This window comes from Narcine bancroftii, chromosome 4 (genome assembly GCF_036971445.1).
Source record: "Narcine bancroftii isolate sNarBan1 chromosome 4, sNarBan1.hap1, whole genome shotgun sequence".
In the NCBI taxonomy this organism is placed as follows: domain Eukaryota; kingdom Metazoa; phylum Chordata; class Chondrichthyes; order Torpediniformes; family Narcinidae; genus Narcine; species Narcine bancroftii.
In genome coordinates, this window is record NC_091472.1 from 204,790,293 (window position 1) to 204,805,071 (window position 14,779).

Sequence of the window (14,779 nt, forward strand, 5' to 3'; positions counted from 1 at the left end):
TTTTTCCAGCTGGTCCAGATCCCTCTGCAAGCTTTGAAAAACTTCTTCACTGTCCACAACGTCTCCAATCTTAATGTCATCTGCAAACTTGCAGATCCAATTTACCACATTATCATCCAGATCATTGATCTAGATGACCAACAACAATGGTCCCAGCACCGATCCCTGAGGCACACCACTAGTCACAGGCCTCCAGTCTGAGGAGCAATCTTCCATCATTACTCTCTGGCTTCTCCTGTCCAGCCATTGTTGAATTTAGTTCACTACTTCACCCTAAACACCTAATGTCTGAACCTTCCTGATTAACAAGGGACCTTGTTAAAGGCCTTACTGAAGTCCATGTAAATGGAATATTCCTCTCATCAAAGGGCGAACAGCACAAGCAAAGCAATATTTTGCACACGTGCACAGATTGTAAAGAGAAACTAATTGGTGCAGAATAAAATCTCTAAGATTTCGGGATAGCATACACAACAGAAATGAAGAATTAGTTAGTCTTAATAGTAATGTGCTTATTGTCATACACATTGTTCAATGTGCATATGTATCAAAATTCTTGTTTCTGCCAAACAGGCATTTAAAAAAACCGATAGCATAATTAAATTAAAAAGAAATAGGAAATACAAAAGATAGATGAGCAGCCACAGTTACCAACGTGTAATAGAAAAATGTGACGTATACATAGTTCTTTTTGTGGTGCTTGGTAGTTTATTAGTGTAGTAAGCAGAGGTTCGCATGGACATGATTCGGTCCGAGAGGCCTGTCGGAAGGTTTTCGAGTTTGGAGGCAATGAAGCTCTTGACCATGAAGCCTACACCAGATAGGCGTCGTTCATCCGAAGGCTTGCCAGACCAGTAGAGTGTGTAGCCCGCGCCGCGTTCTTGGAGGCTGCCTACATCTGCCAGGCGGACTTCACTGAGAGCGGCTATGTTGATGTCAAGTCTGAGGAGTTCATGTGCAATGAGGGCAGACCGACGTTCAGGTCGGTGGCTGTCAGCCTTGTCTAGCATGGTTCTGATGTTCCAGCATGCTAGCTTGAGTTTGTGAGCATCTTTTGAGGGGGAGGATGTGGAGGGGGAGGACGTGGAGGGGGAGGACGTGGAGGGGGAGGACGTGGAGGGGGAGGACGTGGAGGGGGAGGACGTGGAGGGGGAGGACGTGGAGGGGGAGGACGTGGAGGGGGAGGACGTGGAGGGGGAGGACGTGGAGGGGGAGGACGTGGAGGGGGAGGACGTGGAGGGGGAGGACGTGGAGGGGGAGGACGTGGAGGGGGAGGACGTGGAGGGGGAGGACGTGGAGGGGGAGGACGTGGAGGGGGAGGACGTGGAGGGGGAGGACGTGGAGGGGGAGGACGTGGAGGGGGAGGACGTGGAGGGGGAGGACGTGGAGGGGGAGGACGTGGAGGGGGAGGACGTGGAGGGAGAGGACGTGGAGGGGGAGGACGTGGAGGGGGAGGACGTGGAGGGGGAGGACGTGGACCTGTCCTCGGGCCTGCGCAAAGGAGCTTTTAGGTGGAGTGCAGTGCGCGCAGTACTGGCCCCACCCTTTACACCCATGGTTCGTGTGCCGTGGCCAAGCAAGCTGGGACGTGGCAGCGAGGCCCTTGGGTCGTAGGTTTTATATCGGAGTGGCCTTCTCCTATGCAGGTTTCTTACCCGGGCTGGAGGGGCCTGCCTCCCCTCCTAGGTCGGTCCATACTGCCCGGACCGGGGCCGACTTCAAAACAAGCGTCACATCACCCTCATCAGTGTCTATGCTCCAACCCTCCAGGCGGAACCAGCAGAAAAGAACAAGTTCTACACCGACCTGCGCAACCTCATCCAACGTACCCCTACAGCCGACAAGGTTGTCATCCTGGGCGACTTCAACGCTCGTGTCGGCAAAGACTCAGAAACCTGGCCAGGAATCAGACTCAGAAACCTGGCCAGGAATCAGACTCAGAAATCTGGCCAGGAATCCTGGGCAAGCATGGCGTCGGCAAGTGCAACGACAATGGGCGCCTCCTGTTGGAGCTCTGCGCAGAACAGCGGCTTGTCATTACAAACACCCTTTTTCAGCAGAGGGACAGCCTTAAGACCACCTGGATGCATCCCCGATCCAAACACTGGCACCTCCTGGACTACATCCTGGTGCGAGAAAGTGACAAACGAGATGTGCTCCACACCAGGGTCATGCCTAGCGCGGAATGCCACACTGACCACCGGCTGGTTCGCTGCAAGCTCAACCTTCACTTCAAACCAAAGCCCAGGAACAATAAAGCCCCCAGAAAGAGGTTCAATGTTGGAAACCTGCAGTCAGACGAAGCGAGAGGAAACTTCCAGGCAAACCTCAAAGCAAAGCTCGACGATGCAACCCGCCTCACGGACCCGTCCCCTGAAACCCTCTGGGATCAGTTGAAGACTACCATACTGCAATCCACTGAAGAGGTACTGGGCTTCTCCTCCAGGAAAAACAAGGACTGGTTTGACGAAAACAGCCAGGAAATCCAGGAGCTGCTGGCAAAGAAGCGAGCTGCCCACCAGGCTCACCTTACAAAGCCGTCCTGCCCAGAGAAGAAACAAGCCTTCCGTCGCGCATGCAGCCATCTTCAGCGCAAACTCCGGGAGATCCAAAATGAGCGGTGGACTAGCCTCGCCAAACGAACACAGCTCAGCGCGGACATTGGCGACTTCAGGGGTTTCTACGAGGCTCTAAAGGCTGTGTACGGCCCCTCACCCCAAGTCCAAAGCCCGCTGCGCAGCTCAGACGGAAAAGTCCTCCTCAGCGACAAGATCTCCATCCTCAACCGATGGTCAGAACACTTCCAATCTCTTTTCAGTGCCAACCGCTCAGTCCAAGATTCCGCCCTGCTCCAGCTCCCTCAACAGCCCCTAAGGCTAGAGCTGGATGAGGTTCCCACCCTGGATGAGACATATAAGGCAATCGAACAACTGAAAAGTGGCAAAGCAGCAGGTATGGATGGAATCCCCCCAGAAGTCTGGAAGGCTGGCGGCAAAACTCTGCATGCCAAACTGCATGAGTTTTTCAAGCTTTGTTGGGACCAAGGTAAACTGCCTCAGGATCTTCGTGATGCCACCATCATCACCCTGTACAAAAACAAAGGCGAGAAATCAGACTGCTCAAACTACAGGGGAATCACGTTGCTCTCCATTGCAGGCAAAATCTTCGCTAGGATTCTACTAAATAGAATAATACCTAGTGTCGCCGAGAATATTCTCCCAGAATCACAGTGCGGCTTTCGCGCAAACAGAGGAACCACTGACATGGTCTTTGCCCTCAGACAGCTCCAAGAAAAGTGCAGAGAACAAAACAAAGGACTCTACATCACCTTTGTTGACCTCACCAAAGCCTTCGACACCGTGAGCAGGAAAGGGCTTTGGCAAATACTAGAGCGCATCGGATGTCTCCCAAAGTTCCTCAACATGATTATCCAACTGCACGAAAACCAACAAGGTCGGGTCAGATACAGCAATGAGCTCTCTGAACCCTTCTCCATTAACAATGGCGTGAAGCAAGGCTGTGTTCTCGCACCAACCCTCTTTTCAATCTTCTTCAGCATGATGCTGAACCAAGCCATGAAAGACCCCAACAATGAAGACGCTGTTTACATCCGGTACCGCACGGATGGCAGTCTCTTCAATCTGAGGCGCCTGCAAGCTCACACCAAGACACAAGAGAAACTTGTCCGTGAACTACTCTTTGCAGATGATGCCGCTTTAGTTGCCCATTCAGAGCCAGCTCTTCAGCGCTTGACGTCCTGCTTTGCGGAAACTGCCAAAATGTTTGGCCTGGAAGTCAGCCTGAAGAAAACTGAGGTCCTCCATCAGCCAGCTCCCCACCATGACTACCAGCCCCCCCACATCTCCATCGGGCACACAAAACCCAAAACGGTCAACCAGTTTACCTATCTCGGCTGCACCATTTCATCAGATGCAAGGATCGACAATGAGATAGACAACAGACTCGCCAAGGCAAATAGCGCCTTTGGAAGACTACACAAAAGAGTCTGGAAAAACAACCAACTGAAAAACCTCACAAAGATAAGCGTATACAGAGCCGTTGTCATACCCACACTCCTGTTCGGCTCCGAAACATGGGTCCTCTACCGGCACCACCTACGGCTCCTAGAACGCTTCCACCAGCGTTGTCTCCGCTCCATCCTCAACATCCATTGGAGCGCTTACACCCCTAACGTCGAAGTACTTGAGATGGCAGAGGTCGACAGCATCGAGTCCACGCTGCTGAAGATCCAGCTGCGCTGGATGGGTCACGTCTCCAGAATGGAGGACCATCGCCTTCCCAAGATCGTGTTATATGGCGAGCTCTCCACTGGCCACCGTGACAGAGGTGCACCAAAGAAAAGGTACAAGGACTGCCTAAAGAAATCTCTTGGTGCCTGCCACATTGACCACCGCCAGTGGGCTGATAACGCCTCAAACCGTGCATCTTGGCGCCTCACAGTTTGGCGGGCAGCAACCTCCTTTGAAGAAGACCGCTGAGCCCACCTCACTGACAAAAGGCAAAGGAGGAAAAACCCAACACCCAACCCCAACCAACAAATTTTCCCTTGCAACCGCTGCAATCGTGTCTGCCTGTCCCGCATCGGACTTGTCAGCCACAAACGAGCCTGCAGCTGACGTGGACTTTTTACCCCCTCCATAAATCTTCGTCCGCGAAGCCAAGCCAAAGAAAAAGCAGAGGTTCAAGAAACCGTTCTTGAACCTAGAATGCTGGACTTTAGGCTCCTCCACCTTCTTACCGAATGAAGCAGCAAGGAGAGGTGTGATAGGGGAGAGGGGGGTCCATTATGATGATGGGTGTTAAACAAGAAAGTCTGCAGATGCTGGGGTCAAGAGCAATACAGAAATGGGCTGGAGAAACTCAGCAGATTACGCAGCATCCGTAGGAAGGAAAGAGTATACCTGATGAAGGGCGCAGGCCCAGACCTTTGACTTCCTATGGATGCTGTGTGGCCTGCTGTGGTTCTCCAGCACATTCCTTTGTGATGCCAGCTGCCTTCTGAAGGCCGGATCTCACATAGATATCTTCAATGGATGGGAGCTCAGAGCCAGTGATGAACCAGGCTATGTTCCTGGGAACATGAATAACCATAATTGTGATGCAACCACTCAGTAGACTTTCTCCAGTGCACCTGCATAAGTTTGAAAGAGTACTTGACAACATGCCAAATCTCCTTCAACTTCTTGCAAAATAGAGGCACTGGTGTGTCTTTGTCATGACTACCTCAATGTGCTGGCTCCAGGAGAGGTCTTCTGAAAATATGGACTCCCAGGAACTTGAAGGTACCAACCCTCTCCACCTCTGTCCCACCAATGCAGACAGGTGCAGGATCCCTTAGCTTCCCTTTCCCAAAATCCACAACAAGCTCCTTGGTCTTGGTGTCATTGAAAGCACCCAACCGGATTCTTGATCTCTGACCTACAATAATGACTCACATTTCCAGTTCTTTGGCCAAAGGTGGTGTGATCCGTGAATTTGTAGATTATGTTGGAGCCAAATTTGGCCATGCACTTATGAGGGTACAGGGAATGGAGCAGGGGGCTAAGTGCATGTTGATGATGTGCTGTGATATGCACTGATTGGGTTGTGAGGAAGTTGAGAATCCACTTGCAGAAGGATTATAAAGACTGAGATCCATTGGTTTGGTGATGAGCATTGCTTGTACGATGGTGTTGAACGCTGAGCTGCAATCAATGAAGTATTCTTGCGGTTCAGAGTGGAGGGTCAATGAGATGGGATCTGCCGTTGACCTATTGTGAGAATTGAAGTGGGTCCAGGTCCTTTCCGATCTGCTCAACTACTTCATCACAGTGGACACAAGTGTCACCAGCCAATTGACCTTTTGTCTTTATGGGAACAGAATATTTTCTGATACTTGCCAAAAAGAATTTGACCACTAATGAATTAATCAGATTCCTTTTAGACCTTATTGTGACCCTTGTTGATTAAGAGTTCCTACCTTAGTTTCTACTTTAAGGATTTAAAATTAACGCAAGTGTTGGGGAATATCCAATTTTTAAAAAAAGTTAGAGATTTAGGAAAGACTTTTCTGATCTTAGGCCCGAAGGAGATGAACACAATCAACAAGGATAGAGCAATGAAAATGGAGCATATATACCAAAGATCAAGCTTGAAGTATGGAGAGATCTTGAGGGTTGCAGGTATGTACTGGCTTATAGATGTAGGAGGAAACAAAGCCAAGGATTTGAAAAAGGAATAAAAAATATTATAACAAATTGTTGAGCCCAGGATTAATACAGGTCAGCAAACTACACTCTGACTACATGTGGAATGAAGTGCACGTGGAGAGGTCATGATGTGCTCCAGCACGTGGAGGCTACAAGGCAAGGGTACCAACACTGTGGATATAAAAGTAAACAGTCTGCTCAGTCTGATCTTTCCATGAATGATCATTTTCCTGCTGAGCTGACAGAGAGGGAAGTGGTCATGTGCAGGCATTCCCAGGCTCGTCCCAACACCACAAAAGGAGCATCTGGTGGTTAAAACTGGCAATAGTGAACAGAATATGTAAGAGAAATCAGATCAGCAATTTTTTTGTTATTATTGTTACAACCTTATCAATTGAGGGGTGTCCAGAACCAGAAACCCGTACCCTAATTTTCCCTGCTCCATTTGTGCTCACATTATGAACATGGTTTACTGTCTGGATGTTGGGCCCACCCAGCAGTCAATTTCTGGAGTCTCTGGTGCTAATAGGCCTGGAGGAGGGAGTGGAGGGGCTTGTGGAGATCAGAGAGCTGTGCGTTGGGAGACTGAAAAGGGACAGTGTGGATCAAGACAACTGGTAGTTACTGTTGGCACAGCCTGGAGAGCATGTGGCTGGGCAGAGGGGAGCAGCATCCTTGATTCAAGGACTATGAGACTCCAGTGGCCTTATGAGCACTATGGGGAACTGAAGAGTGCTTCAGATCGGGAGACTAGCAAATATCTGCAGATTGGCAATTAAACAATGTACATTAGAAAACACCATAATTACTGGCATTTACTGTCAGAAGTTCTGGGGCATGGAAAGGGAAACTGAAACCAAACTGGATGAAGCTTTCCACAACTGCTCATTCCAGTGTACAATCACGCTGACCTGAATACAAGAGGAGCAAAATTCTCAGGAGAACACTGATATCAAAGGTATGTCTAGCCCAGGAGCCCAATTACATCCCATATCGTTTGATGGGTGGGAGGAACCTGGGGAAAACCCAATAAGACGCAGGGAGAACACACAAACTCCTTACAGACAGCGTGGGATTCAAACCCCGGTCCTAAATGCTGGTGCTGTAACAGTGTTGCACTAATCACTTTGCTCACCATGCTGCAGGTTGCTTCAAATTTAGACATACAGCATGGTAACAGGCCCTTTTGGATCACGAGCCCAATTACACCCAATTGACCTACAACTTCTGGTACTTTTCGAATGGTGGGAAGAAACCGAAGCCCACCCCCCCACCCCACCCACACAAAGACAGGAAGAATGTTATAAATTCCTTAGACAGCATCAGATTTAAACCCCAGTCGCTGTAACAGCACCGTACTAACTGCTATGCTAACTGTTCTGCCCAATATGAGTAGGGAAGGCACAAATATGGGTCTCAGTGCCAGATGAACTGAGAAGCTGTTGAGCAGTGCCATTACAAGCCAAGCTAAAAATGAACACAAAGAAAACTGAGCAACATTGGCAAATTGAGATGAAAATAGCTTCAGTAGTGTGGGGGAAGGACTGGAGGTGTTGGAATACAAGGAGAAGAAAACCCTTTTTTGTGGGAAATTTTAAGTCACAAGAAATAAGGGAATGTAATTTATTTTATAAAAAAACACAACAAATGCCAAAGAAATCTATAACTTTAGGCACTGAAAACGTTGCCAAGCATTGAAAATTATGACTTGCTGAAACTGATTCTTCTAGTTACAGCAAGTTAAAACAACTCCTATGCAAGAAAAAAAACTGAAGCTAAAAACTATGTCCAAAATGTAACTGAGCATTAAAAAAAAGTTAAAATTCCCTTTTTTTAAACAATATCTGGCAACCTTTACTTTAGAGCTCAACAGGGCCCCACATCAGCAGATGGAGGAAGTGTAGGGAAGCAAATGTCCAAAGTGGTGCTCCAAGAACATGATATCCTGCAGTGGAAAAGTTTAACAAACCTCCGACATTTGCTTAAAATTAGGGGAAGCAAATCCCACCTACCCACAACTGCACCCACGTGCACATCAATACACATTTCCAGTTATGGAGCCATAGCCACCAGGCGTTTCATTTATACACATTGCAATGTGATGAACTCCCCCCTCTCTTGCATAAGGCTGCACATAACTGCAGTAAGAAGCTTGATGGGATCCCATAAAAATCATTTGGAAGAAGGTGCTGGGATTCACGTGAGTCACCCTCAGTTCTCCACAGCAGAGGATTAGGGATCATTCACACAGTCACATTTAATTCTCCATCCCCCCAAAATTTATTTCCAAAATATGGAAAGTTGCCCTCACTTTCAAGGTCTGATCAACAGACCTTGATCTTCGGGGGTGGGGGGGGGGGGGGGGGGGGAGTGTTATATACAGGGTGCAGGTTGGCTGACATTTGCAGATGACCAGTGGGAACCCTTTCTTGGATATATTTCAATGCTGAAAACATCATGATTTCAAACCTGGCATGAAGCTCATTGACTGTTAAGCAACCCCCGTTCTCCTATTGGCACTTGGGAATTTCAAAGCACTGGATAGATTCTATAGATGTTGTCTCTGCAAAATACTCAAAATTACTGTCAGGATAACTAATCCAACTTCAGTCCTCCCCCAAGACAGCATTCCCTGAATTTATATTTACCCATCTCCAATCAGCCAGCAACATTGTTCTCATGGTTGACACCAGGTATCTGACACAGGATCTCTACTCAAGAGATTACCAAGCAAGCAGAAAAATTTGTTCAGGGGCTTCCTAAAATTTACTTGAATGACTGTAACGTCTATGACCAATTAAAACAGAGGAGCAGCTTCTGGAATATCACTGAATAATTTGAGCCTCTTGGTGAGGGGCATGTGCAAGTCCATCAGAATCTCACCACCTTTCATTCTGCGCACTCACACTCTCAGTAAAGCATGTCCTGACCCAGTCACAGAACTTAATGGATCATCAAGCATCTCAGATTCCACAGAACTGAAATTATCCTCACTCCTGGGAAGAACTCTAATATTACCACTTTGCAGGTTTCAATGTAATGAAATGTGTTCTTGGCTTTCTATGAATTATGGACGAAACTTTTACCTACAGTGCTCTCCATAATGTTTGGGACAAAGGCACTTTCCCCCCCACTCTTTTTTCCCGTGCTCCAATTTTAAATTTGTGATCAAACAATTCACGTGATTAAAGTGCATATTCCAGATTTTGTTGAAGGGTATTTGTGTACATTTTGGTTTAACCATGTCAAAATTACAGCTGGCTGGTGTGGCCTCCCTTATCCACCTGTTATTCCCCCCCCCCCCCCCCCCCCCCGCCTTTGGGACTGTTGCCTCCTGCTCCTACCCAATACCCCACCTCACCCATCATTATATTTAGACTATTAGCCCTGATGAAGGGCTCAAGCCTGAAACATTAGTTCTGTATCTTTATCTTTGCTTCATAAAGTCCACTGTTTGACCTGTTGAGTTTCTCCAGCATTGTGTTTTAACTTCAACCAAGGTGTCTGCAAACTGCTGTGTTTTACCTAGAAATTGCAGCACCTTTTATACTTAGCCCCATCATTTCAGGGCACTATAAAACCAGTCATGTTTTAGTACTTTGTTGCATATCCCTTGCAGTGACTGCTTGAAGTGCATTGACATCAGCAGGTGCTGAGTATCTTCTCTGGTGATGCTCAATCAGGCCTCCACTGCAGCCATCTTCAGCTTCTGCTTGCTTTGGGGCAAGTTTTCTCTTCAGCAGATGGAAGACATGATCAATTGGATTTAGATCGAATGACTAACTTGGCCGTTCAAGGATTTTCCAGTTTCTAGCTTTGAAAAACTCCATTATTGCTTTAGCAGTATGTTTGGGATCATTGTCTTGCTGTAGGATGAGGCGCCGGCCAATGAGTTTGGAAGCATTTGCTTGATCTTGAGCAGATAAAATGTTTCTATACACCTCAGAATTCATTTTGTTCCTGCCACCAGCAGTTACATCATCAATGAAGATCACTGAACCAGTACCTGTGGCAGCCAGACATGCCCAGGCCATAACACCCCTACTACCATGTTTCGCAGATGAGATGATATTTTGGGCAGCTCCTTTACACCTCCACACTTTTGCTCTCACTCTGTTCCAGGTTAATCTTGGTCTCATCTGTTCACAAGACCTTTTTTCCAGAATTCTGCAGGCTCTTTTAAATACTTCATGGCAAACTGTAATCTGGCCGTCCCGTTTCTGTGGGTAACTAGTGGTTTGCATCTTGCAGTGTAGCCTCTGTATTACGGCTCATGAACTCTTCTCCAGACAGTGGTCATCGACACCTCCACTCCTGCCTGCTGAATGAAGAGTGTTTCTGATCTATTGGACAGGTGTTTGGGGATTTTTCTTCATTATGATGAGAATTCTTCAGTCATCACCAGTAGAGATCGTCCTTGAAATACTGAGCTCACCAGTACGCTCTTTCTGCTTAATGATATTTCGAACTGTTGATTTGGGGAATCCTAAGGTTTGGATGATGTTTCTTACTGTTTTATTCTTGTTTTTCAGTCTCATTTGACTTTCACTCCTACAACTCTGGTCCTCAGGTTGAAAAATGGCAACAACAGACTCCAAAGGTGATCAAAAGTTTAGAAGCAAACCTAGTTCTCTTATCCCTGCACCAATGAAGCAATTAAACATAACTGAGTTCTCACAAACACCTGTGAACCCAAATGTCCCAAACATTCCGGTGGCCTGAAATGTGGGGACTATGTCTGTAAAGTGCTGTAATTTCTACATGGTCAAACCAAAATGTATACATATAACCTCAAATACAGATTTAAAATTGTGAAACTGGCAAATAAAGGAGAAAAATGTAATTTTGTATCAAATATTATGGAGGGCACTGTACTGCCATCCATCTTGTTACCAGTTAGCGAAACGTGCAGCAAGATCTCAAAGCACAAGATCTTCTGTGAAGTGAAACCTGAGTCTGCAGACGTTGTGATTGCAGTAAAAACACAAATTCTGGAGGAACTCAGCAAGTCTCAGCGTCCATTGGAGGTAAAGATACATGATCAATGTTTTGGGCCTGAACCCTTCTTCAAGATCTTTGTGGATACCTCAGGAGCACTATCTGTTAGTAACATCATTGCAATTGCTACCTCTAGCTCTAGCATATCCACAAAAGCCCAAACAAGAGCAAGGAAGCATGGACTCTGTAGATAGATGCCAATCTGCCTTGTGTGTTTGATGCAATATGATGGGACCTGCAACATCCAATCTCAGAATGAATGAGCATACAAGCAGAAGCAGTGCAACTGAACACAATGAGCTAAGCTCCCATAAACGGGCAGCTCGATTATGGTAACGGTCAGTGCAACACGGTTACAGTGCCAGCAACCGGGAGCAGGGTTCAAATCCAGCGTTGCCTGTAAGGAGCTTGTACGTTACCCCTGCATCTGCATGGGTTTTTCCCAAGGGTTCTTGTTTCCTCCCACTGTTCAAAATGTACCAGGGATGCAGTTTAATGGGGTGTAGTTGGGCAGCACGGACTCATGGGCAGAAATGGCTTGTTACTGTGCTGAATGTCTAAATTAAATTTTAAAAAAAATTAATTGATGATCTTTGTGCAGATGCAGCTTGCCCTCAGTCCAGGGTTCATGAATATTCACAAATCAAATTCCCAGGAAGTGCCAACTTTGTGCTGCACAATGGCTGAAGTATTGCCTGCACATTCTGAGTGCTTCACGCATCACAAATTACATTCACAGAACTGCAGGGTCAAAGATCGTGATCTGATTAACTTTTTTTTACACTACAGATCAATCCTATAGCCCAACAAACAGCCAAACCTCAACTTCTAGGTCAAGAATAAAAGACTATGGTGATAGATTTTAGTACAGATTGTAAAGATTTGCTTCTTTCTATAAATTTTAGCAACACAAATAGGCTTATAAAGAATATTTTTAATGGAAAAATACTAGTCTGTTAAAGATGTTGTTTTCTTTTAGTAGGGCAGCTGCAGGATGTGAGAACCAAGCCCATGCTGTTCTCGAAACTCATTTTCGGTATTTTGCTGAAGTCTGCAGATTACAGGTGTGACAGAATATGTTGTGTTTTATATTGTATCTAGATATGATTTTGGGAGATAAAGTGTGGTAGGTTTTTTTTAAAATGTAGGTCACATACAAAGACTTCAAAACAGATCTCATTTAAAATACTGGAGCTCTGCTCCAGCTCGACAGGCTGGCTCCGAATACCTTTGCAAAAGCTTTGGGGAGTACCCAAGTGACTTCACTAATGGATAGTTGTTTTGAAAAGCAACTGATGAAAGAACTCAGGATTAGGTTCGGAGCTGCAGTCTGTCTGAGTGCAAGTTGCTGTTCTAAGAGGGTCATGTGATTTTGCAAGCAGAGAGAGTAAAACAGGCTTTTCTCTGAGAGAGAGCGAGAGAGGGAGAGAATTGAGTTCAACAGCAGCAGCCGGGACTGGAACAGGACAAGCTTGTGGAAAAACCCCATTTTGAAGACAGGTTGTGGGTTGTGAGTGCTGTGGTCCTACCAGAGGAGATGGCTGGCTGTATAATGTTTCACTTGAAATAAAGAAAACAAAAAGGAACTCTGTGGTGACCTGAAAGAAAGAGGTTATCATCTGAAAAACCCTGATGTGGCAAGTTTCTTCGCAAAACACTGATATGACTAATTAAAAGGGATCAGTTTGTGTCCAGCAAACCACAAATCTCTCTCTGAAAACCGACAAGAACCTTCCTAAGCAGTAACCATTTACCTTTCAAGCTCCAAAGCTTAGTGAACTTCATACATGTTAAATTCTGTGCACAGTATAAGCCTGCAACCAGTGAACTTGGAGGAGTGAGATTGGACTGTGAAATCAAAGAACTTTTCTAAACTTACACACACATTACATACATGTGTGCTTAGAATTTAAAGGGGGTTAAGTTAGCAGTAATAAGTTAAACATGAAAACAGGATCAAACTTTAAAGATAATGAAAAGCATCTTTTCTTTAAGTAACCATTTGTCTTGGTGAATTTCTATTGCTGCTGGGTTTTGGGGTCCTCTGGGCTCGTAGCATAGGTCATGTGAATAGTCACAAACAGGCTGTAGAATGGGATGGTAAACTATAGAAAAAAGGGTTGTGCCCTTTTGTGTTAGGGTTTTCTCACAGAAAGACCCTATCATAGGTTACAACAGGTCATTTCATGTAACAGAGCACCCTCTTTGCAAAGCTAATAAAGTTGTGTTGTACTCAGTATTTTTCATTCAAAGGTAAAATTGAAACTTTGTGATATGCTGAAAATTACATCAATAAAACTGACCAGCTCTAAGCAGAAAATAACCAAATGATTAGACAGTTATTTATGTTACTGCAAGGTTATCACGGGACACTGATATCAGAAGTTGACATGTTGCAGATTTAAAATTCCATTCTTTAACAGAATGTGATATCATTCTTGATGTAAAATTATAGATTCATTTTCAAAATCTGTCCTAACATGATGTGCTATTTCATACAAAAATTAAAATACAGTTGCTGTCTTATAGCATTTGAAGGCTGTGAGCTGCTGGAGACTGGCTCGTGGAATCAGGTATCGGAACCGGGATTCAAGAGGATGCTGAGGGCAAGAAGGGTCCTGAAGGGCCTCGGGTGCTGAAGGCTTCCTGATCACATCAGGGGTTTGGATCTGGAGCTCAGGTTGCTGATGGATAGAATAGGGGTCTGTGTGGCCACAGAAGTGCTGGAGGTGAATCCATGGATATTCAGGGTGTCTCTTTTCCTTCTCTTTCTCTTACTGTAAGGGGCATGGGCAATACTAATGGCTTACAAAAGACTAAAGAAAATTTAATATAATATTAACATTACATCCTGCCCTCGTCCCGCTCCCCGCAGGAAGGACTCGGACCAGGATTCGGTTACGGATGGAGTCCTTGCCCGGAACATGGTGCCTGAAGCTCCACGGAAAACAGAACAAAAGTTCTGTGAGGACAGAAGAGCTACAAGACAGCGTGTTCATCTATGCTTGCGAAGGGATGGGCCATGAGAGAACACGATAAAATATTCCAGTAAAAGAATCTTAATCTTAAAGATACTGTGAGCCATACACTCAGGTACTTTCTCTCTTACCCGACACACAAAACACTCTGGGTGCCACAGCGAATTGAGGGCCGAGATGTAGTTTTCTAGAATCGCTCGCGCACAGCCACCACACTTAGGAGCAAACATGTCAAAGTAATCTTTGCGGCAATAGGCCTTCCCGTCTTTTTCATGGAATCCTGCAAAGGAAATATTTCATTGTATAAAATCCACTCTGCACCAACCCAAATGACAGCCATTCTCAATGGGCTGTGGCCCCCCTTCCCCCCCAAACACTCTGCTGAAATGTTTACGGACCCCCTTCCCTGTGAAGCAGTCCAGTTAATTCTTCCGTACTTCTCTCCTGTCGGCTACACAAGAAAACACATTAAGAATATTTTATGATGGCAATCCATGGCCCTCCCCCCCTTAAATGTGCCGTGCCCCACGGTGTATGGCCCCTGTTGAAAGTGGATGGGTGAAATCTTCTTGATGTCGACCAACTCCAGATTGG

At 46.0% G+C, this 14,779-nt stretch overlaps 1 protein-coding gene across 1 annotated transcript in view; it reads right to left on the minus strand.

Annotated features, from left to right (window-relative positions):
• Positions 1-14,779, minus strand: part of LOC138761496 (paxillin-like) — a 184,202-nt gene that overhangs the window by 3,011 nt on the left and 166,412 nt on the right. The window contains exon 11 of the mRNA XM_069933720.1: positions 14,317-14,465. Coding sequence (XP_069789821.1) covers positions 14,317-14,465 — 149 coding nt within the window. The remainder of the gene's footprint in view (positions 1-14,316; positions 14,466-14,779) is intronic.